Source organism: Leuciscus leuciscus (assembly GCF_965113295.1).
Source record: "Leuciscus leuciscus genome assembly, chromosome: 21".
In the NCBI taxonomy this organism is placed as follows: Eukaryota; Metazoa; Chordata; class Actinopteri; order Cypriniformes; family Leuciscidae; genus Leuciscus; species Leuciscus leuciscus.
Genome location: NC_138745.1, coordinates 31,801,971 through 31,829,729, shown reverse-complemented (window position 1 = coordinate 31,829,729; position 27,759 = coordinate 31,801,971). Strand labels below are relative to the sequence as shown.

The 27,759-nt window shown below is 36.5% G+C and overlaps 1 protein-coding gene across 1 annotated transcript in view; it reads right to left on the bottom strand.

The window, feature by feature from the left end:
• cdh12b (cadherin 12b) overlaps positions 1-27,759 on the bottom strand; it is a 144,073-nt gene that overhangs the window by 41,912 nt on the left and 74,402 nt on the right. The window contains exons 3-6 of the mRNA XM_082151890.1: positions 17,614-17,908; positions 12,676-12,795; positions 9,722-9,889; positions 5,161-5,348 (exon numbers count right to left, since the gene is read on the bottom strand). Of these exons, the coding sequence (XP_082008016.1) occupies positions 5,161-5,348; positions 9,722-9,889; positions 12,676-12,795; positions 17,614-17,908 (771 nt within the window). The remainder of the gene's footprint in view (positions 1-5,160; positions 5,349-9,721; positions 9,890-12,675; positions 12,796-17,613; positions 17,909-27,759) is intronic.

The following is a 27,759-nucleotide window of genomic DNA, read 5'->3' as shown; positions in this document are numbered from 1 at the left end:
AGTAGTCTTCAGCTTACTTTTGCTTTTTACAAGTAAAATCGCACCTTTATCTAGTTGCTGAATTTGGAACAACATACAAGCTTACTACTACAGTATTTCTGCCATAGAACAATATAGTAAAAATAATAGGAGTAGTATGCAGTTCTGGATTCAGCCTGTCTGTTTCAGTGAGTTGATTCAATACAGATTCAATGATTCATTAGCACCATCAAAACTGATCACGAAAGTCTCTACTGCATTTTTCATATATTATTATTGCTGCTATCAAGTGGTATAAGCTCCAATATCTAAGTATCCAGCTCCCCCCCTCTGGATGTCATGGGTCGTGTTTGACCAAGTCCAGCTCCATCTCTGTGGGTGGAGCTTGACCTAATTAGGTTTAGGGATAGGGTTAGGGTGTGGCTAGACCTTCAAACTCCACCCATTGTGTCCAGAGAGGAGGGGCTGGATGTCAAGCTCCACCCATTGGCTCTGCAGTTAGCAACATCTCGAAATTATTGGGAAAACATGCCTTGGTTATTTAAGATGGCATTTGTATTTCTTGAATTGATTAAACAAGATGTAATCTACTTGGTAACAGTGGCAGTTTGGTCGAAAATATGGAACAGAATGAAACTTTTTTTCCAAGCAAATTTTATATATTGTGCAATATTGAGTAAAATACTTTTTAGTGTAATTATAATGGTGTATTTATGTATAATTAGACTGTAATTTTCATGCTTGTGTGTTATTCAAATTCAAACTGACTATTCCGGCAATACCACTGATTGGACACTAAATAGTGATATGCAATAATTGTCCTTATAATATTGACATAAGAACTGTTTCCCATCCTAAAACAGCTGGAAGCATACTTCCGCCACATAAGAAAAAAAATCATCATCACTATGATATAAAAGGTCATTGTTGACGTAAGTCAATATCTTTGTCATAATTATGACTTTTTATTTAATAAATTTGACTTTTAATGTTATAATTAGGATTTACCAAAGCATTATTGTTTTTTTCTTATGTGGTGGAAATGGGCTTCCATACTTTCCACCTTTTACCAAATTTTCACACCAGTATCGCTGGTATCTATTGTACAAATTATAATCAGCATCACCATAAACCATGGCAAGCCTAAATAAAATGATTTAGCAACGTTGGCAAGATTTACTGCATACTGCCTATTAAAATATCATCTTAAACTATATGCGATTAGCAATGACAAACATTTTAAACTGCATGCTGCATTATTTACCTTCACTGGTGTTGTATGTTTAATTCAGCATTATATTAAATGGTGCAGTGTCATACTCTAATAGTCTACTGCATATTTGAGCAAATGTAGGATTAAATTAGCTTATTTCAAAATAAATGTGCACACCGTGCACAGCATCTCAAACACAGTGCACAAACAGTATACAGTTTTTAAAACAGTAGGTAGAATAGCATCCGGAACATTCCCATTGTGTGTTTGTGTTAGTCTGTTCCTGTTGTTAAACTGCAGTAAATTATTATTCCTGTTCTGCCCACTGTTCCAAATCACAGAGGGGTCACCATGCCTCATTGCTATCAAGCGCATAAACAGCACACATGTGCACAAAAACACTTCTCAGAGAAAAAAAAACTAAAAAAAAAAAAAAAACAGAAACCTCTTCACCTCATGTAATGTTTTGCTTGTAGGGCACATGCTTCAGTTATTTCGCTGTGGAGAAAGAGACAGCATCTCCACACAGGCAGGATTGCTGCCTGGACCTCCTATTGAGGAGAATGCATCATTCTGTCTCAGTGTTGGCACGACACACAGTCATACTGAGACAATACATGCCCACAATAACTCTCCCAATCTCTCTCAGCTGCACAGAGAGAAAATAACTGCACTAATTTCTGTTGTCCACACCTGTAACTGGTGTCTTGAACCCCCAAGAATACAGACAAAGCACTGAAAACTCTTAGTGGACTGTCAGAGAAGTGTAGAGAACAAAATCATAATGCTATATCTTTATGCCTCAAAGGAGGGGGGAAAGGTTGTGCACTGGAAAAGAAAAGGAGAAGAACAAAAAGCATGCTGATATAGTATGGATTCAGCCTTTAGTGCTGTGAGACCACTGCGCAATAATCTATATTTCTATGGTAACTGAGATGCTGATGTTTTGATGTGGAAACGGTTGCTGTGGAAAGTGCACAAAAAAATACCTAAAGTAATTTACCATTTAATTTGTGTTTCTCAAAGTATGTTATGGTCATATATTTCTTAGTCTGGGCCAGCAAATGTGCACATTTTAGAGTAAACCAAACAAGTGATGGGCTTTTTAAATTGTAATGCAGGACCTTCATTTCTACAGCTCCCATTGAGCATTATGATTAAATGGTTAGTATAGCTAAATCTCTTTCTCTTGACAATTTTACCATTACACAGTATATAAACAGTCATATTACCTGTAATGTAATGACATATTTTATTTCAGCCTTCATTCTGATTCATCAAGTGTGCAAAGTGCCATTTGTCTTTGAATCAGTGACTATGACTTATCTTGTGTGCAACTTAAGGAGATGGCAAAAAAAAAAAAAAGAAGCTGTTTTGATGTGATCACTTGATGCTTGCCTGTTGTTTTATGACACACTTTATTAGCTCGGCCTCCATATCCCATGTGATTCTTTATGCAATGTGTTGACAAAGAAAATTTCAAATCACAACGAAACCATTTATAGCTTCAACGGTTTTATAAGAGAAGTGTTTGCAACTCTGAGTGTGAATGTGTCAGATTTTATGAGTACCCTTGGGAATGGTGCAATGCTCTATTCCTGGAGGTAACTTAGTCATCTCTGTTTTCTGGAAAAGATGGCAGGCATGCAGGTAAAATGAAATCATGATGCTGTTTAATATCGCTGTGGTCTTTTATTGTTTACATACAATTATTAGGTTCCTTGATGAAATATTGCACCAAAACCGATGGGTCAATGAGAGATTTTAAAGCAACACCAAAGCACTTTTCCTCTTCGGTCCCCCTATAGGTTGGAAGCGGAATTGTCCATTACCGCTGTCGTAAATAATTTAGCCTATCGTCGCACACACGCTATTTGTTTATCCAGCACCGGCTTTGGAAATAACGATGTCCACAGTCAAGGTAGAGTATGTTGCATGATTTTATGAAAGTATGATGTATTGCGACATCAGAAACGGCTATTTTTTTATATAGGCTCCACCTATCGGCTATAGTAGCTAACGCTTGCCGTAAAGCAAGTCAAATCTATCTATCTATCTATCTATCTATCTATCTATCTATCTATCTATCTATCTATCTATCTATCTATCTATCTATCTATCTATCTATCTATCTATCTATCTATCTATCTATCTATCTATCTATCTATCTATCTATCTATCTATCTATCTATCTATCTATCTGTCTGTCTGTCTGTCTGTCTGTCTGTCTGTCTGTCTGTCTGTCTATCTATCTATCTGTCTGTCTATCTATCTCTTTTAAAACTACTAAACTAAAATTTAAACTATTTCAATCTGAAAACTTTCAAGCTTTTAAAACTACTTCAAACTTTCTGGCTATGTCGTTAGTTTGTCTACAAACTTTTTTTAATCTTATTGTTAATATATTTTATTGTTCAGTTTTTTATACTTAGTGTATATTGTTCAAAATATTGGGGTCATGGAATTTTGAATAAATATTAAAAAGGACCCATTAATTTGATTGATTGAAAGTACAGTAACAGTAAAAAACATTTCTAATGTTACAAAATATAAGTATTTCAAATAAATTAATATTTTTTTTTTGTATTTATTAAATTAATCAAAGAATCCTAAATAGAAGTAACATGGTTTCCACAAGAATATTAATCAGCACAGCCATTTTCAACATTGATATTAATAATAAATGTTTCTTGAGCAGCAAATCAGCATATTAGAAGAATTTCTGAAGGATCATGTGACACTGAAGACTGGAGTAATGATGCTGAAAATTCAGCTTTGCATCACAGGAATTAATTATATTTTGAAACTTTAAAATAGAAAAAAGTTATTTAAAAATGTCCCTATATAGACTAATGGTTCTTGTTCACAGCTTCAAAACCAGGTAAAACATTGCACTTAGACAACCTCTGTGTTTCAATCCGGCACATAAACACTCCTGTCACTTCTAAAGCAGTGTGTACGTGATAGATGATGTTTAGAAAGTATTGTGTAGAGTATGCGGGGATTCCTGGCTGTGTTATTTTCATGCATGCTGCGTGCATTTAGAGGGAAGCATATGGACACAGTTAGTGCTCTCCACCCTCATATATCTCCACTAACACTAAAGAGATCAACGCAGTGCAGTTTCAGTAATAGCATATTATACCAGCTGTTTTTATTGACAAGACTGTTCTCATTCCACTAGGCGGAGACAATAGAAATAGAATAAAGAGATGTGTGCCGCAATAATAAGTCCTGTCACGCTGCCAGTATTTAAGTACTGAGCTCAATTCAAATCAAAGAAAGTCACCTTGCGCACTCTCCAGTCGAGCTGAATGTTCGAGTTTACCTTTGGGGGAGTCCTTAATGTCAGACACAATTATCCCAAAGTGCTCTTAACAGTGATGTTTGAGTGATGTTTTGATAATGCGGTTGCGGTTGTATGAATGATGGGCTCTCTGTCATTTTCAGCGTATGGATGAGTCACGACACAGCGTTGAAGGACTATGGCATCTCTGATAGACTGGCCTGGAGGGAGGACATTTTACATGTACTGTATATTAATGTTTCTGTATTTAAAAGTCAAGCTTTTGTTCATTTCTGTTCTATAGTGTGACTTCATGGCAGCATGTAGAACCTTAGGGTTGAAAACTGGCTTAATAAATGTTTTTTTTTGTCAAATTTTTTGCACAATTTGACAAAATTGCAGCTTAATTGGAAATTTCACAAGAGATTATTACCTTTTCATCACACAAAATACACCTCATATTTCATCTCATCTCTCCTTGGTAACCAAGTCCACTAACTTTTGATAAAACTTTAGAAAAGGACAATTCTAATTAGTGTACGGCAAGTGTAAAGCATGACAAAATGTTGCATTGTTAATGTTTTAATGTGACCTCCATATAATAATACAAATCAACCGCTGAGCTTTTAACCTGTGTATGTATTTGTTGTTCGAATAGATTGTCCAGTAAATAAGATTTTACCTTTTTGAGCATGATGATTCCCTCCTGATTGTGCTCGTTGGTGGTGATGTCAAACATGGCTCCTCCATCTCCAGGGACGATGTTGTATTCCACCTCCGCGTTTTTCCCTATGTCCAGATCGTGAGCTTTGATTCGGCCAACCGCTGACCCGACTGCTGATGACTCCGGTACACGCAGATGGAAGATGCCTGTAGAATCAAAAATCAGTTTTTTTGAAGTACGTGTTGGGGAAGCTGCTTTGAAAACTGGTTTCGAGCTAATTTTTCAGTTTTATTCATGTTTGGAATAACATGTACCAATGAATAAACACGTGACATGAGACATGGGTTGTTTGTGCATTTGCGCGTACCTCAAAAGAGGACTTACAATGACTTACAAAGAGACATAACAGCTACAAGGGTATGCACTACTTGCTTTATGCAAGCACTATATAGGCTAAATCACTATACAGGATACCTATTATAATTTATCGACACAAATTGATAGGTCAAACAGCCACCCACAAATAGTCTATAAATAGGCTGTCTTTCAGTTCACATGAACAACGGTTAAATTATTCGTCAGGCTACAGAAGAATACAGAAAAAAAATTAGGCATAAGACATTGAGAGTCACGCAGACCTATAACAACCCAGCCACAAAACATAATTGGGAATAACCTTAACCTTAACACAGAATCGACCACAGAGGCCCGGGGTCAGCTTCCTTTGCTGTTCGTCCAGAAATCCAAGAAGTGGTGCTATATGCTAACTGCAGAATGGATTTCAAGGACTTTGCGCGCAGATCAATGGCCTCCAACGTTTATATATTTTTTTCTACGAATCTTTGAGTTAACACATGTACTAAACATGAGTGGAATTTGCACCGCAGCTCCACCACACCTTGATGCTCATGACAAGAATAGCATGTATAGTTATCTTTATTGAAGTGAATTAGGTTTATTTCACAAATCACGTTTTCAGGGGAGCCCATGTCTTATTAAGGGGACCGAGCTCCCCCTACCTCCCCGTAGTTCGCACCCTGCACATATCCCCAAAACACTACGAATATATGACACATGTTGAATATATGACGCATGGGAACATTCTGTGATAGGCTACTTTTGCATCTTTATTTTTAAAGTTTGATGCTGGTCGCTATTCACTTCCATTTTATGTATGAGCACGAGCGGGACATTTTTCGTAAAAAAAATCTCCTTTTGTGGTCAGAAAAAGAAAGAAGGGAATACTGCATTACAACAACACCAGGGTGAGTAAATGTTGACTTAATTTAAATTTTAAAGTGACCAGGATTGTGTAATGATTTCTGATTTCTGATTTTATTTACATAACAACAGTCCCATACTGCCACAGTATTCCACCTTCTTTGACAAATTTCGCAAGTTGGCAACCCTAGAGAGAACATTCTTGTTGGAAAGAGTGCTTGATAACTGCCTCAATGCACTTGGATGTAAATGTGACATAAAAAGTAGGTATGTGGTGTTGGTTTCACACTACACAGATTTTGTTGGAATTTTTTTTTGTTTTTGGCTAAGCTACACTGTGAAAACAGCTGTGCTAATGTCACACTACTAAAATTGTAGTTAAGTTAGTAGAACGGCTACTTTGAGTTAGTTACCCCAAAGCTAGTGAAGACACATGCACAGTAGGCACAAACAGATCATGCCGATTAGTAAAAACTAATGTGTTGAGTGGCCATGCCACAGCTAAAAAAAACACCTCAGCTAATTAAGAAGTCATTAGATGTGTTAGTGCAATGCACCAAGAGAGAGAGAGAGAGAGAGAGAGAGAGAGAGAGAGAGAGAGAGAGAGAGAGAGAGAGAGAGAGAGAGAGAGAGAGAGAGAGAGAGAGAGAGAGAGAGAGAGAGAGAGAGAGAGAGAGAGAGAGAGAGAGAGAGAGAGAGAGAGAGAGAGAGAGAGAGAGAGAGAGAGAGAGAGAGAGAGAGAGAGAGAGAGAGAGAGAGAGAGAGAGAGAGAGAATGCCCAGAATGCAGCAGTCATCATAGTGCATCCTCTGAGACATGCAGATGGAAATCTACTTCTCTCCCAGGGTTTTACCAATATTTACACAGCGAGAAAACCAGTGCTCATCACTGAAACTCAACATGATTTCTATTTCACGATTTCTGAGCGCAAATGGAGCCTGTTCACATTCACCTGTTTAAAAGCTTGGGCTTATTTCAGTGGAAAAATAAACAAAGGAAGTTCTTCAAGTATAAAAATGTGAGGCTGTTAGGTAGAAGCTATGAAGACTTTCACATTTTTATGATTGCTTGCACTTAGGAAACTTTGGTTTCTCTAAAAATCTCATTAATTTACATATTCAAAGCTAGCATGTCGATACACTCAAGAACCAATGCTATTTGTGTGCAGTTTTTTTTTTTCTTTTCTTTTTTTCTACTACTTCTCTGGGGATACTGTTAAATACGCTGCATTTACTGGTTTATCCAAACAATATTTATAGATTCAAGATTATTTATTTATTTTTCAAGAAATGCTGGCATACATTTTCTCTATGAATGAATTCAGTTTTTAAGCTTTCCTATGTGCATTTTAAAAGAAAATGCAGCAAATTTGCATTACCAGTGAAAGGTTTAGACACTCTTGCCTGAGTTTATGGTTCTCATTATCTTAAAAACCTTATGATCTAAAGGTTAATGCATAAATGCTTTAAATTTGTTTTGTGGACAGAATAAATTGTGCCTACTCAAATTTTATATTTTAAAAAGAGCAGATGGCAAACTTCTGAACTCTTTTCATAATGTTAAAAAAGGTTAAATAATACAGATTTTTATTTGTTTAACATTTTTAGTCTCTAAATAATTTCCATACTTACATTTGTAATGGGAAAACTCTGAATAATAATCAAACAATAATAATAAAATAATGGAACAAATGGAAGTATGGAAATTATAAATTGTCTATTAAACAAATGACTTTTGAACCAATACAATTTCTAGTTACACTTTATTTTGATGGTTCACTTTAGACATTCTGTTGACTATAAGTAACGTTGCACCTACTTGTCAACTAACTCTCATTAGAGTATTAGTAGACTGTAGGGGTAGGGTTAGCAGAATAAGCGGAATAATCAGCTTTAAAGCCCCCTGTGGTGAAAATAAAGTTTTTAATGTTGTTTATATGTCTATGTGGAATTCATAAGTCAAAACCGTTGCTGAGTATTTTCTCCTTAAAACTGCAGTGAACCAAAGACCGTCTCAAAAACTTGGATTGAAATCGTAGGTGTTTCTGACATCACAAACTACCTTGTAACCAATCACATCATCGTGTAATCGTCCCCAAGTGGATCTCTGAGCTGGTGTGAGTGAGTGGAGGTGTGGCTAATTTGCATATTCATAGAACCGCGTATACTAAATGAGGCAAGGGTGTAGAGTTACATTAAAGGCTATTTTAGGGCATGACTTTTTTTAAACTTTTTTTTCAAGGACATTTTTTTAAATGTGTCATTTTGGTGAGTTTTAAGGGATACAATTATTGACTACAGGGGGACTTTAAAATATACACATTATTGGTCAGAAAATTTGGTAAATGTAAGCAAATGCACTACTTTAAAAGCCACTGCTGACTCAGAAAAAAAGACAGAATGAAGTTTTTGGCAGAATTGGAAGTTGTGTGTGGAGTGATGAATCACAATGAAACAGGAGTTGCATGGTGATGCTCCTGAGCGATGTCTTTGAAACTCTGCTGAGAAATATAATAATACATGCATCTCTACCACAGTGAAGCGTGAATGAAGAGTGTCATTGTGTGAGGAGCATTTTTATTGGTGAGATGCTTCACTGTGAAAAGTCATTTAACGCTTTGGAGTTCAGCAGAATATTGCAGAATGGCTTGCTTCCCACAAATGAAAAGTTGTTATCTAAAGGGGAATGATCAGATGTTGTTGGTAAAGACAATGCTCCTGCACAAATCGCAAAGACAACCAAGAAGTGACTTGAGAACAAATCCATCAGGCTCATGTTTAGGCCTGGTCAGTGTCCAGATTTGAACCCTATAGCTAATATTTGGTCTCACATTAAGCTCAAACAAACTGGGAGACATTTTCAACTACTCATGAACTGTTTGAAGACATTAACACTGAGTGGAACAACACTGACTCTTCCTCCTGTCTGCAAGTTGAAGGCTATTCCATGCTAAGTTACTTTATCTACAGTATTTGTGCATTTCTTGCTAATTTACTGACCAGTAATTTGTGATTAAAATTTTTAAGATCATTAAAAGGCAAGGCTTTATTATTAATCTAAAACAGGAGTGTCCAAAGTATGTCCTGAAGGGCCACTGTGCTGCAGCATTTAGCTCCAACTTGCCTTAACACGCCTGCTCAGAAGTTCTTTAATGTGCCTAGTGAGACCTTGATCTGCTGGTTCAGGTGTGTTTAACTGCGGTTGGAGCTAAACTCTGCAGGACAGTGGCCTAACAGGAGCAGGATTGGACACCTCTGATCTAAAATGTTGATAATAAAAGAATGAGCAGGTGTGTCCAAACTTTTGACTGATTTGAGTTGACATGAGTTGGTAGTTTATCAATGATCCATTCTCTTACTTTTGGAGAACCTAGGTGGGTTGTCGTTGACGTCACTTAGGGTGATGTTGATGGTGGTGGTCCCTGCCAGACCCCCTAACTGCCCACCCATGTCTTTGGCCTGGATGAGAACCTGATACAGCTCCTTCACCTCCCGGTCCATGTTGGGGAGAGCTGTCCTGATCACACCTGCGCACAGATCGAAAGACTGTGTTAATGGAAAGAAGAGACCAGAGAAAAGGATGATAAAGGGTAAGGTGAGGAGAAGAATAGGGTTTAGACCTGAGAATGAGGCCTGCTGAGAAAGGGATGTGAGTGGTAATCTCAAATAACAGACACAACTGAGATTGAGAGCGGTAAAAAAACAAAGCAAATGGATGGAAGTCTGAAGCATTGTTGAAAAGGAAACCAAAGCAAATTGAACTTTAAGGTGCAGTGTGTCATTTCTATGCTATTATTGGTGTTCTGAAAATCAATTAACCTCTCAGCATGACTTACCCACATTACATTTGTGTTGTTATAGGGTTCAGTTTAGTGTTTGGGGATTATACATTAGTCCTGCTTAGGTACACATCCTGATAGATATGTCCTGGATGATGTTTCCTACATTTCTGACACATTTATCATGGTTGTAAAATGTACCAACATGTTTTAATCCATAGGACATGGTGTCTACTCAGTGGAATGGAATCCAAACAATGGGTCGAGGTTTTGCTAATTAGCACGACCCTGTTAGCCTCTGATGCCACATTCAATATTAAAAATAACTATTTTCTGTATTAAAGACACATTCTCAACCTTTTTGCTGACTTTTAGAACTAAAGGAATATGCAGGGCTCAACACATGTGAAGTGATATAATGTTAATAAACACAACAATAATAATTTTGAAGTGAAAAAGTTTGTTGAGGCACTTAATATTAAATAAAATGTGGCCAATTTTGGGAGGATTTAAAAGCATAAATCTGAAGCTTATTTTTTTTCAGAATAAAAATAAAACAGATTGTTTTTATGTAGCTTTAAGACTTCTGTATGACTTTTGTTTTGATTGGCTTCTTTGCTTGGGAAGTTCATAAAAGTTCATATTGTCATTCATTTAGCAAGTTGCTGAACATTGAATAGGTGTTTGTGTAAATTTAAGCATCCATATGTTAATGTATTTATGGTTCCGAAATCACAATTTTTGCAGTTTAGTGTCCATAAATGCTTTCGGTGGAAGCATTCGAGTGTGTCTACATAGTACATCAAACACTGGAAAAAAGTATATGACTATGTGGCTCTTTGAAATATCTATATTTTTTTGTTGATATTATATTATACCCCCTTCAAAACACATTATCGCTTCTAGCAATCAGCTGTTACAAAATGGAAAAGCTCTCTTGGGTTCTTTAAAGTACCAATACATAGATGGTTTCTATACCATAGAAATTAAAAATGTTCTCCTTGGGCATCAAACTGTTAAAACCTTCCCGAAACCAGTGATATCCGCCTTTTCCTTCAAGTGTTTTTCTCTGGCTAAAAGATTGAGGTCAGTCCTAAAGCTTCTGATACTTAACAGTCTTAACAAGCCGACAAAGCCAATGTAGCAACACCTTTCCTCACTTTTCTTCCATAAAGCACAACTAATGCATTTCCCAACGTCACAAGAAGCTTTCCCAGATCAAGAGAGCACTTCATAGGATGAATTAGATATGGCAGTGAGCAGTTAAAAAGGGCACAGACCTTCATACAAAACCAGTTTCAAATGAAATGTAAAAGGAGTATCACATGGGATTCTCTAGACCTGTTACATGAAGATCTGTTTTTTGACTTTAGTTTTGCATGGACAGATCTCTTTTTGAAGTTTGTGTCAGTAATTAAAGGAGTAGTTCACCTAAAAATAATTTACTGCATCATCATGCATTTGTCTTGCATTGAAAGCAGAAACTCTGCCTGAGATCTTTCCTATTTCAAAATAAAATAACACAGGATTGGAACTACATGGGGGTGATGTACATGGTAGCAAACCTTCATTTTTGGTTGAACTATTCCATTAAGGTGTGTGTTTCCTGAGTCTGTTTTCTCTCACGACTCTGTTGATTCCGTTATGAATTTTACCCCCTGACTTTTACCCCCGCCCTCGTCTCACAGCTTTTGTTTACTGTCGGTTTTATTATGGGCTGCATGGGACAAAACCAGATTTTTCTTCCTTTACTAATCATTTGATTTGTTCACCCTTTGAGCCCAGCGGGTTTGCTGATATCAGGATATTATATTTTTATTCATGTATTCCTGTTTGTTATGCTTCATACTTGTACAACAGGGCCGTAAACATACTGACATACATACAAGTGTGAAATTCTCGCACACGCTCTGTGCATCAAGTTTTCCTTGCAGGTTTGGGCTTTGTGCTTTTACATATTGGGTATTACAGCTCACTGAATGCAGAGGACGCCCATTAGTAGATTCACATTCATCGTAGTAAACGCTCCTGAATATTGCATAACAAAATATTCACTGGCAGAAAATAAAAGTCAGTTTATTTGTTGCATCATTTGATGATGCTACAGTTCTTCTAACCATATAAACAACAGAAAAATCCATTTGCTATCACCAAGCTGACTTTATTTTCTACTTAGAGGGTATTGGGGTCTGAAAAGTAGCACCTGATTGTATAACCATATATCTTTTCAGGCCTGCTTAGCTGACAGTATGTCCCTTTCTGTTCCGCTATTCAAAATGAATTGCAGTTTATTTTGAGTTACAAATCCATTTTCTTGGCTGGCCACATCAAATCAAACCGCCGAGCTTATTTGTCTAATAGGGTCAATGAATGTAATTATGTTGAAACCTGTGAACTGTGAAATTAATGAGCCTAGCCTGTTGTTATTACTCAAACAAAGCAGCGGAACTTGTTTCTTATAATAATAATTTCATTTTTAATGTAGCAAAACATTTTTCTGTACATTTTCTCTCAAACATTCAGGAGTGCTTTACCAGTTTTGGGGTCGACGGAGAAGTACGGCTGGCCGTGCAGTATGCTGTACACCACCCGGGCACTGTTGCCGTATGTGGGGTCGTCTGCATCTGTTGCCGTCACCTTCATCACGTACGTACCTGCAAACAGACAGATGATATTAATTTGTGTTAAACTGCATGAATAGATTTGAAAGATGTGCTTTGTTCGAGGTTATAACTGTATGGATCGGTCCTTGGTAGATTGGATAGGGTTTGACCGTGACTCGAAAACAGGCCTATATAGGCACGTCATTATATGCGTTTGTTCTGATGGGCTGACATAAAACCAAATGGATTCCTGCGTAATGATTTTCCACTGTATTTTGATATGTCTGCAATAGCAGTTTTTTACATTACAAAGGGCAGCACTTTTAAATTGCCCAATAAATGACAAACCATCTGTATTGTGAAATGAACTGATGGTCACGGTCCGCTGAATCACCGTGTTTTACTGAAATGCAGCAGAATTCTGCACTCTGACCATCTCGCAATTTAGCAGCAATTGTGTGTTCTTCTACTGTTGAATAGTTCCCTGATTATATCCATATCATACTCCTGCTTGTGATATATTGCTTATATATAGGAAATATATATACTGTAGTCAGTGTATATATCTACAGGGATATTTCATAAGAAGTATAAGGTCAATTGTGATTTTATAGCATCTTTTATGAAAACACTCAAACCACAACGTTGAATGAATTATCACACTGTACTGTTTGAGATGAGGAATGAAATTTGAAGGCCTTGGAAGAGAGAGAAAATAAAGAAACAAAAGAGACCAAGAAGTAATTGTACAGATTTTAAATCAAGGCCATTTCCCAATGGAAGTCCTTTTCAACCAGCTGATGCAATTACCTTTTGATGTGTGTTTTTTTTTTAGTTCTCTCAGCACACATCGACATGCTTTCAGATTGTTCTGGCCTCCACATAAAGAGGTGAAAAGCATTAAAAACCTACAGTTCCCCTTCTTTAAGAGACTTCCAAATTAGAGTCACATTCTGTCAGAGCAAAATCCTGTAACCTGATTAAAGGCATCTAAAGTTAAGAAATATGGACAGATTGACAAGGCAGAATTGCATGAATCCTCCTCTCTTGTTTGTGCGTAACAGCAAGACTCAGTTATGCTTTTGTGATGGCAGCAGCCACAATATAAATCACACAGACATCTGCAAAATAGGCCTATAGCTTCAGTGTTGGACTATGGTGCACTTATAAACCGGTCTATTCACATTTTGCTATCTGAGATCATGAGTAGCTTTGATTCAGCTGGGAAGGGGAGGGTTTCATTTCATTCTGTTGCCATTCAGATCAAGGAAAAGGCAATCTCAAAGTGAATTACCCTGATCTGTCATCCTCAGGGGAAGCAACATGAAAAGGGCTTTGGTGTTGGATAGGGCATGTAGTTTATTAAGCTCGACACCAAACTCTTGGTGTTTTTTTTTTTTTTCCCCTCTTGCCATGCAAAGCTTTGCTTATGTCTTTTGTTTATCTGAATATATATTTGGCTTTTCCACGATGAAAATCTCTTTAAACTCACAAACTCAAAACAAATTCGAAACAAAACTGTTTGCTTTGTGCTTGACAGATGAAAGGCGACTTAAATCAGGGTTATTATGTCCGGTATGTTGTAACAAGTGATTTATCTCCTGTAATTTTCAGTTTTACAGTATCAGCTTTCATAAGATGCAATCAAACTTTCTATGCACTCTGTATTTCCAGTTGTTTTATCCTTACATTCATCAAGAATGACATGATATCACATGATGTCTTCATGTGTAAATTATACAAAAATATAGGGTATCAAGACAAAAGCATAATTGTGATATTTTAAGATAATCTCATGATGTTTTTATAGGACTTGTTACAGATTTATGAACCGTTTCACCAAATCTTGCTTTTCCTAAAATAGTCAGTGAATGCTTTCGTTCAGGGCCGTTTTTTAAAACTGATCTCTCTCAGGGCCAATGACTACAAATGATTATGAGTCCCAGAGAATTACTGCTTCTGTTTACTGCGCTGTACTATTGCAGGCAATTCCTGAAGTATGTAAAGCAACTTTGTCATAATTACCATTCATTAAAAGTGCTATACAAATAACTCTGAATGGAATTCATTTGGAATAAAGTGAAATAAATGAAAATAAGATTTGCAGACTCTTTGTTTGGAAGTCATTGGAGTTGAATTGTGAATTGTTAGAGGCATAAAATATTAATAACTGTAATGACTTGAGGTAGCCTATAATGAAACTAAAGGCTTAGCATTAGTCATAAACACATTTTATTGTGACTGCTTGAAACTGCAACTTTGAATGTATCGGCTTCATGTTTTACCTGTCAAAATAGCTGTGAAATTGTGTGCTGTTGACAGCCTCTGTTTCGCCTATTTTCTTAAATTATTATAATTATTATGTCTTTTTTTCTGTGTTTGTGTCCCAAATTGGTAACACTTTATTTCCACAGTCCACTTTAGACATTCTACTAACTTTAAGTAACTTTGCACACTCTTGTCAACTCTCATTATGGTATTAGTAGACTGTTGGTTTATAATAAGTTGACATGTCAGTAGCATGCCTGTTGGAGGAACATCAAAATAAAGTGTTAGCAGATATTAAGCAGAGAGTCTAATAATATTCTAATGACTGATAGTTGACATAGTCAAAGTAACCTACAATTAGTAGGATGTCTAAAGTGGACTATCGAAATAAAGCATTACTAAACTGTTTGACATTTAGTATAAATTAGACATGATCATTCTAAACAAGCGATAATCCATCAATATTACTTTATATGTGCACATGTTTTTAAACTAAAAGTTATAATGGATGCTCTTCAGTAAATCCTTGTCATGACAAATATACCAGAGCATAGATGAATGCAGTCGTGTGCGATTTTTATTTTGCGTGTTTGTATACTCTGTATAATTTCTGCAATAAATCTGTGATCAAATATCGTTGAAGTCTAATTACAAATAGTTTTGAGACTAAATGTTTCAACAGCATGCAGTGAGCCCTTGATGTTTCCATCTAAACTGGTTAACAAACAAGCTTTCGACTCTTCTTTAGACTATAAATCAGTGAAGTACCCATGCAGTTAAATGTTATATAACTCAAAGGAACCAGCATTTCATCGACCATCATGTTTGCAGGGAACGTAGCGTCATATTACATAGCTCCCCAGCGTGGCCTCAGGGATTGATGCATCGTCTGCAATCATATTTGACATCATGATTAAGAATATTTGTCCAAATAATGGAGGCCATTATGACTTTAACAAGCTCTGCAATGTGTTCCATGAATGCAAGAGGATAGCGCTACATTGATCTGCTAGTAGTTACGGCGATTGGATTAGGCTGTGTGGAAATCAATACAACTTCTGGCCGGTTTAAGAGACGAGCCTTTTTAGAGAAGCAGAGACAGTAACAAAATAAGGTCCTGCTGCCATCATCACCCAGAGCAGATGCCTTGGTGAAATAATCAGTAATACAATCAAGGTCTCTGTGAGATGAGAAATCCTACTAGGGCTGTGTAATCCAGTTTGGTGGGGATTTGGAGCCCATGCACTTCTCATTATCTGACGGCACACAGTAATGTCTGGATTAGATCCCCTCTGCCACACCAATGAATATTTGGCAAACTCATGACAAGAGTAATATATGACCTCTAGCATCCCTCGCTGTAACACTGTGACAATCATCCGTGTAGGCTTTAGGCTTCATTGTTTGGATTACATATGTTACATTACATTACATAACATTACATTCATTCCTTATAACCTTTAGGCATTATTTATTTGACATCCACTGATTAAAATTGCATTTAAAAAAAAAATCATTTAATTTCATTTCAATTTAGTTGTTTTGGTTTACTCCAGCATTTTTCGACGATCCCATTTTATAAATGGTTTCTATTTCTGCGAACGGAACAACATACAAATTATGACAATGATAATCTCAGTTACTGAGTGTGGGCTGTATTTAATTTTAAAATAATTTAATGTGAGTTTAAATATCATTTTGCTTTACCGAAAATGAACATTTGTAATTCACCTCAGATCTTGAAAATAAATGAAAGGAAACAAGTATGTTCAAACTGTGAACTTAGTGTGAGCAAACAAGTGCAATATATGACAAAGATTGTTTCAGTTACTCAGTAGCCTATGTATTTTCAATAATGTTAAAATGGTGTAATATTATTTTATTAATTTATGTACTTATCCATTTCGTTGCGAGTGCCATGCGCTTGCAGATAGACTCCGCCCATACACTGTTCTGATTGGCTGTGGTTTTTGATTGATTTTGTCAATTACCATGTGGACTATGGTGTAGTAAACAAACAAATTGTTCGTCACTGGGATCTTATCGCATCACTTTTGGTTAAGACATGGTGTAAGCTTCAATATGCCAATTTCCCAACTTTTACAACACTATGACTATCATAATTTTAATCTTATGCTTCATTGATTGATTTCATTTATTTAGTTTTTTTTTTTTTTTTTTGCTCCAACATTTGTTTGCATGGGCCCTATGCAGAAGAATAAACTTAAATATGCCAATTTTGTAAAAAAAATACATGGGAACCATTACCATTTTTACAAACATTAGTTCACATTAATGAAGCATGAACAAACATTAATTATATTAATATTTATGAACATAAATCATCTTCATTTATGTATTAATTTATTTAATAATTATAAAATGTGATAATATTTTTTCTTTATAAATTAACATTATCCTAGAATAATACATGCTGTAAAAATATTGTCCATTGTTAGTTCATAACGCATTAACTAATTGATGAATTGAACCTTGTGTAGTTTAAACATAAATAAAGGAAAAAATCAGGGCTTTACTTCCTCCTAGCACCCAACACCAGCCATGTTTCAGCAGAAGAAACCATTTTAACGAGCTTCTTACCCACAGGTGACATCTCAGGTACACTAGCCGTGTAGGGGCCTTCCAGGAACTTTGGCTCATTGTCGTTGATGTCCTGCACCTTGATGACAAACTCGGACTCTGGTTCCAGAGGACGGTTGGTGTCGATGTCCACCGCTTGCGCTCGTAGCGTGTAGTAAGGCTTCTCCTCCCGATCCAGACTGCGTAAAGCGTGTATATCCCCGGTGGTCTGGTCGATGGTGAAGATTGTTCCAGCCCCATCGCCCGAGAGAGTGTATTTCACTCCGCTATCCCCTTTATCCAAGTCAGTGTGTAACTAAGGGAGACAGAAAGAGTGGCAAAAATGTGTCAAACAGTGGCAAAGATGTACACTCTCTGGAATACAAAGAGTGTTTTAATGACCATAGTGGTGTATTTGACTATGTGACCCTGGACCACAAAATTCTTATGGGTCTTTTTTTAATGTTTATTTTTTTATTGAGTTTTATACATCATCTGAAAGCTGAATAAATACATACATTTCCATAGATACAACTATTGAAAATCTGGAATCTGAGGGTGCAAAAAAAATCTAAACATTGAGAAAATCGCCTTTAAAGTTGTCCATTTCTGTTGGCGATTTTGCTGCATCCACTCACCAACATTTGTTTTTATATATATTTAAGGTAGGGAATTTTCTAAATATCTTCATGGATCATGATCTTTACTTAATATCCTAATGATTTTTGGCATAAAAGAAAAATCGATAATTTTGACCCATACAATATTTTGTTGGCTATTGCCACAAATATACCCGTGCGACTTATGACTGGTTTTGTGGTCCAGGGTCACATATTGATTATGTTGCATAATATGGTTAATTAAGAAGTTAAGGGGAGGAGCATTGCCTTATGTTTTCCAAAATAGAACAGTTTATGTTTTTCAGTTAGTGGAAGAAAGCACAGACAGTTGACTGAAGCATGCTAAATGTACAAAATGTTATCTGCAATAGAAGATGAAGTGAAACAAAGAGATATTACACATACAGGGATAGCCTGTGTGCTATATAGAAACTTTGCATACAGGTCTGGAAGTTTATAATGTAATTGTTCCTGACAGAAAACTTTGCTGTTTCGTCATTGACTTCACATTTCAGCATGATTAAAATATTTCCTTTGATTTGAACTCTGAGGATGTGATTTGCTCTGTTAGCCTGCAGGTAGATGAACCTGACCTAATTCTATCTGCACAGTAGTCTCTCTGTCAGTTCTTTGCTTTGCTTAAATCCTCTTTTTATTTTTTTTTTATTTTTTTTATATTTTTTTTTCCTACCCTCAAGCTTTATGTTAGAACACACTACTCATATTGTCTGGGGTTGCTATGCCAGTCTTGGAGGAAATGTGTCTCTAAAGTTGAATGATGGAGGAAAAAGTCAGATTTTATGATAACATTTTTCAGTTCCAAACTATGTCTACAATGTTTGGGCTGAATGCAAGTTTTATGAATGAGCTCCTTTTTTTTCCACATAACACAGAAGATTTTGATTTTGAATTTGAATGTCATTTAGAATGACAAGATCATGACTTTTTATAATTGCAAATAAAACATATTATTTATTTGATGATTATATAATTATACAATTTATATAATTTATTATAATAATTTTATATAGGGTGAATTGCCCTAATGTGGGACATTTTTTGCACTTCAGACTTCTGTGACATATTGCGATGTGTAACCAAAACATTAAATCCACACCCAATTCCATAAAAAAAAAACAACAAAAAAAAAAAACAACAGGATGTGTCCTAATCAAATCAAAAGAGAAAATCCAGATAACCCATTCATAAGAGAAATTATAGACATATTAGTGCTCTTATTGCAAGTCATCTGAGACAATCTGCAGCTTCCTAATGTGGGACATGTGTGTCCCCGATGCCATTTATTTATTTATTTAGACACATAATATATATGTTTACTGTTGGTATTATATTAATTTAATTCAGATTTGTATTATTTGTAATCTCATAAATTCTGATTTGAATTATGGTACTTTTAATTCAGCTCTGAACGGTGCTCAACCCTGGTCGCATCTAAAGTGAACTGCATTTGAATGCAGTCAAAGCAGTAAAATTGTTCAAAAATGATATTATATCAATGCTCTACAGTGTCATTAATCATATGCAAGTCTCTCATCTGAGAGAGCATCAATCAAAGATTGTGCAGAAGTTGTTGAAACTTTAAAAAGCTTTTGTTTTCCCCAATCTGCATAACATCTAGAGTGCACCGTAAATCAGAAAGAGAGCTTAATTATCAGAACGCCTCATTGTCACATGTCAGCACATTCAGAAGTGAATGAAAGGAAAGAGAATAAAAGAGAAAAAAGAAGAGGGAGATTTTCAAAAGAGCTAAAATTCAACAATCACTCCAGTGATAACTTGAAGTGGGAAAGTTAGGTGATACTAATTAAAAATAGAATTAGCATAACAATAGCAATCAATTACACAAAAAGGATTCATGTGCAGACTGGGTCCTCGAGACGTCTTGGAAGAAACCTCACGAATATTCCCGCAGAATTAGTGAGAAAAAAATAAAACACAAATCAGGCTAACCGGTCTTCCCAGACACTCATTAGGCTCTCAGAAGAAACACTTGCTATTATTTTCCACTGTCATGAGAAGTTGGAAAGTCGTTCAGCACAAACTGACAAGCACAAAAAAAGTGATAAAAGTGGGAAATATGAATTTACATGCAAATTCTTGCCAAATCAGAAAATGCAGCAGGGGAGAAATAGAAAGCAGAGGTTCAGTGCATACTAAGATGTCTGTTACCTGTTAGATGTGTATTCATGCACGCACGCAAGCACACACACACACACACACATTTTTGAGGATGAGTTTTAAGAATTTTGACCTTTTGAATACTTTTATTTTAAGAATCTCTTTGGCATGCTTAGGCATAAAGTGGAGAACATTATTTTCTTAGAATTTCAATTTTTTTCTTTCTTTCTTTGTTATAACTAATTAAGGATAATAATAGCTTACTAAAAGGTTTTCACTTGAATTTACTCACTAGCCAAAACCAAAAGGTAATTGTATTACACTTTTATTTGGCCATGCTGTGTAGTAAATATAATCTTTACTGTAATATGAATGTACTCCTTGCATATTATGTGCACTTATATTATGTTTTATTTAAAAAAAAAAGTTCTCTGATTGTGATTTACCTTAAAAGTTAATGCTGAATATTGAAGCTTGCTTTTTTATTTAATCAAATGGCAGATAAATTGCAAATTTGTGGCTTGCAGTCACACATCTGCTTAACATCTTCTTTGGAATTTCTTTATATCATGCAGAAAGGCTTACACCTCCATTATGATGTTTTCTGAATATCTACAGTAAAGATAAGCACTGGATTTCATACTGTCACAGTTAACAGGTGCTGAGAGAGCAACAGTCGAATACTTGCCTACTCTCACACCAGGGACAATTAGAGGACTGTTCTACCGCCTGCGGATTCAATAGGGTTCTAATATACTAGAGGAATAAATAAAGGGTCTATTATCATTCAGAGCCCATAAGCGAAGGATCAAACTGTCAAAATTACTTCTTCAGCAGCCATTTTAGCAGTTACAAAACTAGTAATTATTAAAGCTGTAATTTTGCAGAGAGGATAAAGATAAGCTGTGTTTGCAGGATATGTATAATGTTTTCAAAGCCCTGACCAGATCTCATTGATCTGTTAGTGTGCTTTTCATAATAATATGTGTGGTTGATAAGCTCAACTCCCCACATTATGTGTGTTTTTGTGTTCAAGCGTGGGCATGAACATACGGTTCATTGCATGGTGTCTTACCAGTAATTAAATGCATGTTTGGTTTGCAAAGGAAGCGTCAGCTCGATGACTGGATATTTCTTACACACCGGGATACTGAAACCCCTTGAGGACCAGCGTTCCTGCACACTCACATGCATGCTAATACAGTCAGACCGGGGCCTAAACACTCAGCCAATTCACTTTAATAAATACATTCCCCAGCGTGTTACGACTGCAAGGAGTCTGAGGAGACGAGCATGAATCCTTTACTCCAAACCTGTGTGTGTGTGTGTGTGTGTACTGTATGTGTTTATTGATGTGAAAAAGCAGACATCTGTGCAAGAGGATAAATATATGATTGTGGTTAAAGGTCCATTATGTGTGACCAAAATCTTACATCATAGCCTATGTGGATTTTTTTTAGATTTTTTTTTTTTTAATCATTGTATGTGTTATGTGTGCGTGTGTATGTAATTTGTCAATGTTTTGCTTACCAAGGTTGCATTTATTTTATTAAAAAAATGCTGTAAAAAACAGTAATATTGTGTAGTATTATTCAAATTTGAAAGAACTTTTTATTTTTATTTTATTTAATATATTTTAAATTCCTGGCATTTATTCCTGTGATAGCAATGCTGAATTTTCAGCAGCCATAGTGTTGCTTAATAATTAACAATGTTTTAAAAATATATATAATTATGAATGTTAAATGGCAAATGTTTCTTGAGCAGCAAATCAGCATAGATTGACTTCTGAAGGATCATGTGACACTGAAGACTGGAGTAATGATGCTGAAAAAATTATCACAGGAATAAATTACATTTTAAAATATATTAAAACAGAATACATTTACAATATTTTTTTCTGTATTTTTGGATCAAAGAATGCAGCTTTGGTAAGCATAAGAGATATCAGTCACACTTTAATTTAGGGTCCAAGTCTCACTATTAACTATGACTTTAACCTCAATAAACTCCTAATTACTGCTTTATTAATAGTTATTAAGGGATTGTTAAGTTTAGGTAGCCTATTGGGTATGATTAAAGGATGTAGAATATGGTCATGCAGAATAAGGCATTAATATGTGCTTTATAAGTACTAATGAACAGCCAATATCTAATATGCATTCTAAGTGACTAGTTACTAGTGAGAATTGGACCCTAAACTATACCGATATGTTTTTTTTTTTTTTTTTTTTGTATATAATTATACGGTACTGTAAATATCATCAGGCACTTTGGAAATGGCTGTATTGGCTTAGGAATATTCATAAATGGGCGTGTTGAGATCAGGATGTGCGTTTTACATATGTCAAGTCTGTAGTTTTGATAAAAGTAAGAGAACGGAAGAGTGCCTGTGTTTGTTTTCGTTTCTGGAGCTCTGGGGTGCAGACTCACTGTAAACTGTGAAATCTGTCTCACACTCCTGTAGTTTGTCATGCAGTTCGCTGTTTGATTGTGTGAGAGAGAAAGCACATTTTTGTGTAAGCTTCTATTTTTTTTTTTTTTTTCATAAGTTGGAATACTGACGTGTGTGTGTGTGTGTGTGTGTTTTATGAAACAAACACACCACCCTCAGCAGATGGAGACAGTCTCAGGTGGATAAACAGCTGATCTAATCGCAAGCAATTAAGAAATACTACATTGTACTTCCACATCAAATCTGCAGCAACACACTCACATAACAACTGGAACAAAAGAAAAGAGGAAAAGCTGCGTATAAACAAACAATCAAAGTCCATCAGGCTCAAAGGACAAATGATATCTGACAGTAGCTTTTCAAAATTCTGGGTGTTCTGTGATAAGAGGACAAACTTTTTTTATACATTTTTTCTGTTCTGTTTTCAGAATATTTTCATAACAGTGTTGGGGAAAGTTAAAAGTAATGTGTTGCAATATTGCGTTACTCCCCCAAAAAGTAACTAATTGTGTTAGTTACTTTTTTATGAAAAGTAATGCGTTCATTACTTATGCATTACTTTCTCACCTGGGCTGGGCTTGCTTATTTTTTTAATAACAAAAAAAGTTATATGTTTGACAAATGTAAAGGCCCCTTCACGCCACAAGTGAAATGAATAAGCCTCAGGCTGAAGGAAATGCAAATTCCCTCCTTTACAGTAGAGGGCGCAGCTCAAACAAACCTTTCAGCTGTGCTGCCCTTATGGTTTGCAGGAAAAATATGACACAGAAGAAGAAAGGCTGTGTCCGAAATCACCCCCTATACCCTTAAATAGGGCACTATTTGAGGGAACAGCCATTAGTGGTGTCAGAAACCATAGTAGATGTTATCGAGTGCACTCATATAGTCCCACAATGCACCACAATAACGAGTGTACAGCCAAGCATACAAGCAGACAATAGGCATTTCTCAATGTCAAGGAAGGATCCTCGGAAGCCAGAATTTCGAGGATGCTACGTCATCGACATCCGTCGAAAGACTGTTCCAATGTCAAGGATCCTCAGAATTTCAACCAAGGACTGAGTCCTTCGTTCAAAAAATATACCATATACAGGAAAGGATACATATGTGTAGCCTTCGCGCTCTCAAATCACCCGCAATCCTATGCGCGCAGCTTTGCTATCTTGTTAAAGGGTAACTAAACCCTAAACCAACTTTTTTTAGTTAATGATCTGTAAGAATGGGGCTTTATTAGTGCTGTTCATTGATTCAAGTAGTTTTTTTGACATTTGTGTTTAAAGTGTTTTAATTTTACAAAATATGGTGTAAAAACGTCTGAGTGCTGCCCTCTTCAGGTTGAACAGTGGCTACTGCAGTTGAATTTTCCTATTGGAAGGTGTGGTACCCTCTGACGTCAGAGAGTACCAGTTAACCACGCCCTTGCCTGCAGAGAGATAGGTCACAGATGCACGCCCCCTCTCCACTGGGCTCTGCCTACTTTTCCAGCATTTTTCAAATATTGCCAGTGGGTGGAGTCAGGCTCTGACCAGGGGTTTAGTTACCCTTTAAAAAAATACAAAATGTCGGACGTTAGCGGAGTCGGAGCAATAACGGGGCAATATGCTTTCAAATGTAAGTATATTTACATTACCAAACATTTGTTATAACCGTAGTATAAGTAAAGTTTAACGTTTAAATGCCAGTACAAATTACTACCGTATTGATATTATAAATTATACAAATATATACAAATTGCGTTATTGATGGCTAACTGAACCGGACCTGTCATTTAACAATTGTTAGCTTGGTTGCCGTCACCGGCATTTCTTTTATAAATAACTAGTTAAGTTGTACAAAGTAATTTAAAGTTAATATTATACCATTCACAGCGTTATTCATAGCTTTCTCGTCTTTTTTAACAGGGACCAAGGAAAAATGGTACAAGAAAAAATTCTGTACAGCAACCAAACCAGTAACATTACCACTTCCATTTTTCAGCGCCGAAAGCAAACCTTTTCACTGACGTAATGACGCAATGACGTGCACTTTCTAGCCGGTTCCATTTACGTGTTCTCTGAATGCTAAAGAGGAGCCTCGCCTAGCCTCTGAAGGAAGTGACTTGGAAGGACCAGTCTTGCCAAGGAAGTATCCTTGACATTGAGAAACACCTAATGTATGCTCAACGTCTAGACGAGAATACCCATAATGCACTGTGAGAGTCACGCATCGAATAAAAATCCCACATCTGACCAGAAGATGGCGCTCACAGCTGAATAATCCATCCGTCCATTTCCCAGACCGTTGGTCCAAATGTGGGTACAGCCAGAGAATGTCTAATAAGGGGAGAACTTCCACTCTCAGTAAACTTCCGGCTTCTGAACTGGTTGCAGTTCCACTCTGGTTCCATATGAGGGCGCTCACAGGACGAGTGCAGAATGAATGGAGGTCTATGGCGCTATACCCCTCAAAATCCACTTTTCTCAGGATATAATTTTTTGTCTAGTAATTTGAATGTTGTATTCGAAAGGAGATGCAAAGATATTACACATTGCTGGGTGTTAGATTTTTTAGAGTCACTTATTTGCTTTAAAAAGTCTTTTAAAATGTCAATGACGTCATACACATATCATACGACCAGAGATATTGCTTTACGGCAATCCTTCAGTCACTTTGGTGCTTTCACGCCCTGCACTTTCTTTTCTCTCGAGGCATCGGCAACACAGCTGACACAATTAAACGTGTAAATACACGTGCTAGAAGAGTTTTTGTTTTGTTGTTTTAAAAGACCACAACGAAAATACACACACACACACACGATGCCATCAAGCGGTATCTCTGGTCGTAATCAGTCCTTCACTGACCAATCAGCGTTCATTAGCAGAATGCTAGCGTGTTATGGGCAACAACAACTCAACCTGTAAGAAATTGAAGTACTCGTTCATTCAACTTTCGACCTATAACCCATGTTGAACTTGCAAAACCCACAATCAAATCTGAGATTTCTCAACGGCAATCGGGTGAAAGAGACAAATTTAGCCGTCTAGTGCCATAGACTCCCATTCATTTTGCACTCATGGGCGATCGCCCCCAGTGGAACTCTGGTGGAACTACAACCAAAATTCGGTACAATAGGACTTAATATGGAGTGGCCAGGTTCTGGTACAGCATAATATCATACAGGTATAAATTCCCTTTTAATTGATTAATACATTGTTTAATTACTAATTATACATAGTTTCCGTGACAGAGTTCAAGATAAATATTTTCATCTTTGGATCAGCCAGTTTGATAAGTTTCAAATGATTGTTAAACAGCAAGCACAAACTATGCAAAAGCAGCAGCCCATTCAAATTCAGATTCGCCATCACAGGAATGAATTACATTTTAAAATATATTCAAACAGAAAACATTATTGTTATATGTTTATATTTGTATAGTGTTATGTATTGTTATATTCATATATACTTGTTAAACTGAGATTGTGATTTTTTGGCATTTTAATCATATGCAATGTATAAAAAGTAATACCATCTTTCAATTAATCAACTGATGCAAGATTGTCTAGCTTTAATACTTCTATACATGACAGATGAACATCTTTTTTCCTTGGCTTTAGCTGAATTAGGTCTGTAATGGGGATCATAGTTCAAAAAATTAATAAGCTATATGAATAAGTTGAAGGAAAAGTGTTAAAAAGCAATTTCAACTTTCAAGTCAGTAATATCGGCTCACTCTGAATTCATCTGGCCTCAATGCAAGGAGCGAGAGATACTGCTAGGAACATTAGAGGTTTTTGAACTACGTGTGCAGTGCAATTCAAGCAGAAATCTCATTATTATAAAAGTTGGATTAGAAGAATGCGTGTATTATATTGGCAGTGCAGATAAATGACATCATTATTCCACTATTCCTTTAACCTATCTATGCCAGCGCATTCGTCATCTGTGGCATACAGGATGGGCTGCTGCATTGGGTTTCACATGCATAATTTGGGGCAGAGTTATCCGTACAAATGACTTCACATCTGCAGAATTAGTTTGGCATCAGGTTTTTGTGAGCTAAACGGCGTGAGCTTTGGGAGGGGTGAGATTACTGCAGCGTGATTGTTTTTGAGGTGTTGGGTTATTGTGCTGCTCGGGTTCCTGCATGCATTTCATGGCCAGTTTGGATCATGATTCTTCAAATGTATACGCGCGGAATAAATAAATCTATAAATAAATAAAATTATTTGTAATATTTGGCTAGTTTATGTGCTGCTGCGCGTCCCTGTGTTTGTAATAAGCAGAGTGTAGGCGCGTTGTGCACCCACCTATAGGCCCACATTACTAATGCGCCCTTTAAATAACAAAACAAATAGTGCATCATTGACTTTAGACCAGGTTTTTGTTGGTCAATGGCCCAGTCTATTTCAGTTGCCTCAAATTAGCAACGCGCCAACAATGCGCCTGAACACACCTCGTTTTCAGACCAGCACACCCATGGGCGCACAAATGGGCGCAAATGCATTTGCTATTTAAACAACGTGGTGCAGGACGTGAAAATGATAACTGCGTCAGGCTGAAACTAGCAAAAAGCACTTGTGTCATGCCTGGCGCTGCATTGCACCGGGTGTAAACAACGTGGTGCAGGACGTGAAAATGATAACTGCGTCAGGCTGAAACTAGCAAAAAGCACTTGTGTCATGCCTGGCGCTGCATTGCACCGGGTGTAATATATGGCCCTATGGGTCTGCAAACAGTCTTATCAGGTGCACATTTCCAATCATGCTTGAGTCTCATTAAATGCACACAGTAAAGATGACCTCTCTTTTAACCACGCTATGTCGTGAGACACACACAGGTAAAGATTGGTCTGGTTAAGATAAGCTCTCCAGCACAAAATCCATTATTATCTGCTACTAGTTGCTGTCAGCCTGCAAGGTCAACCATAGATGGGGAATTCAGAAGAGGCTCAATCTGGCTTGGAACACATTTG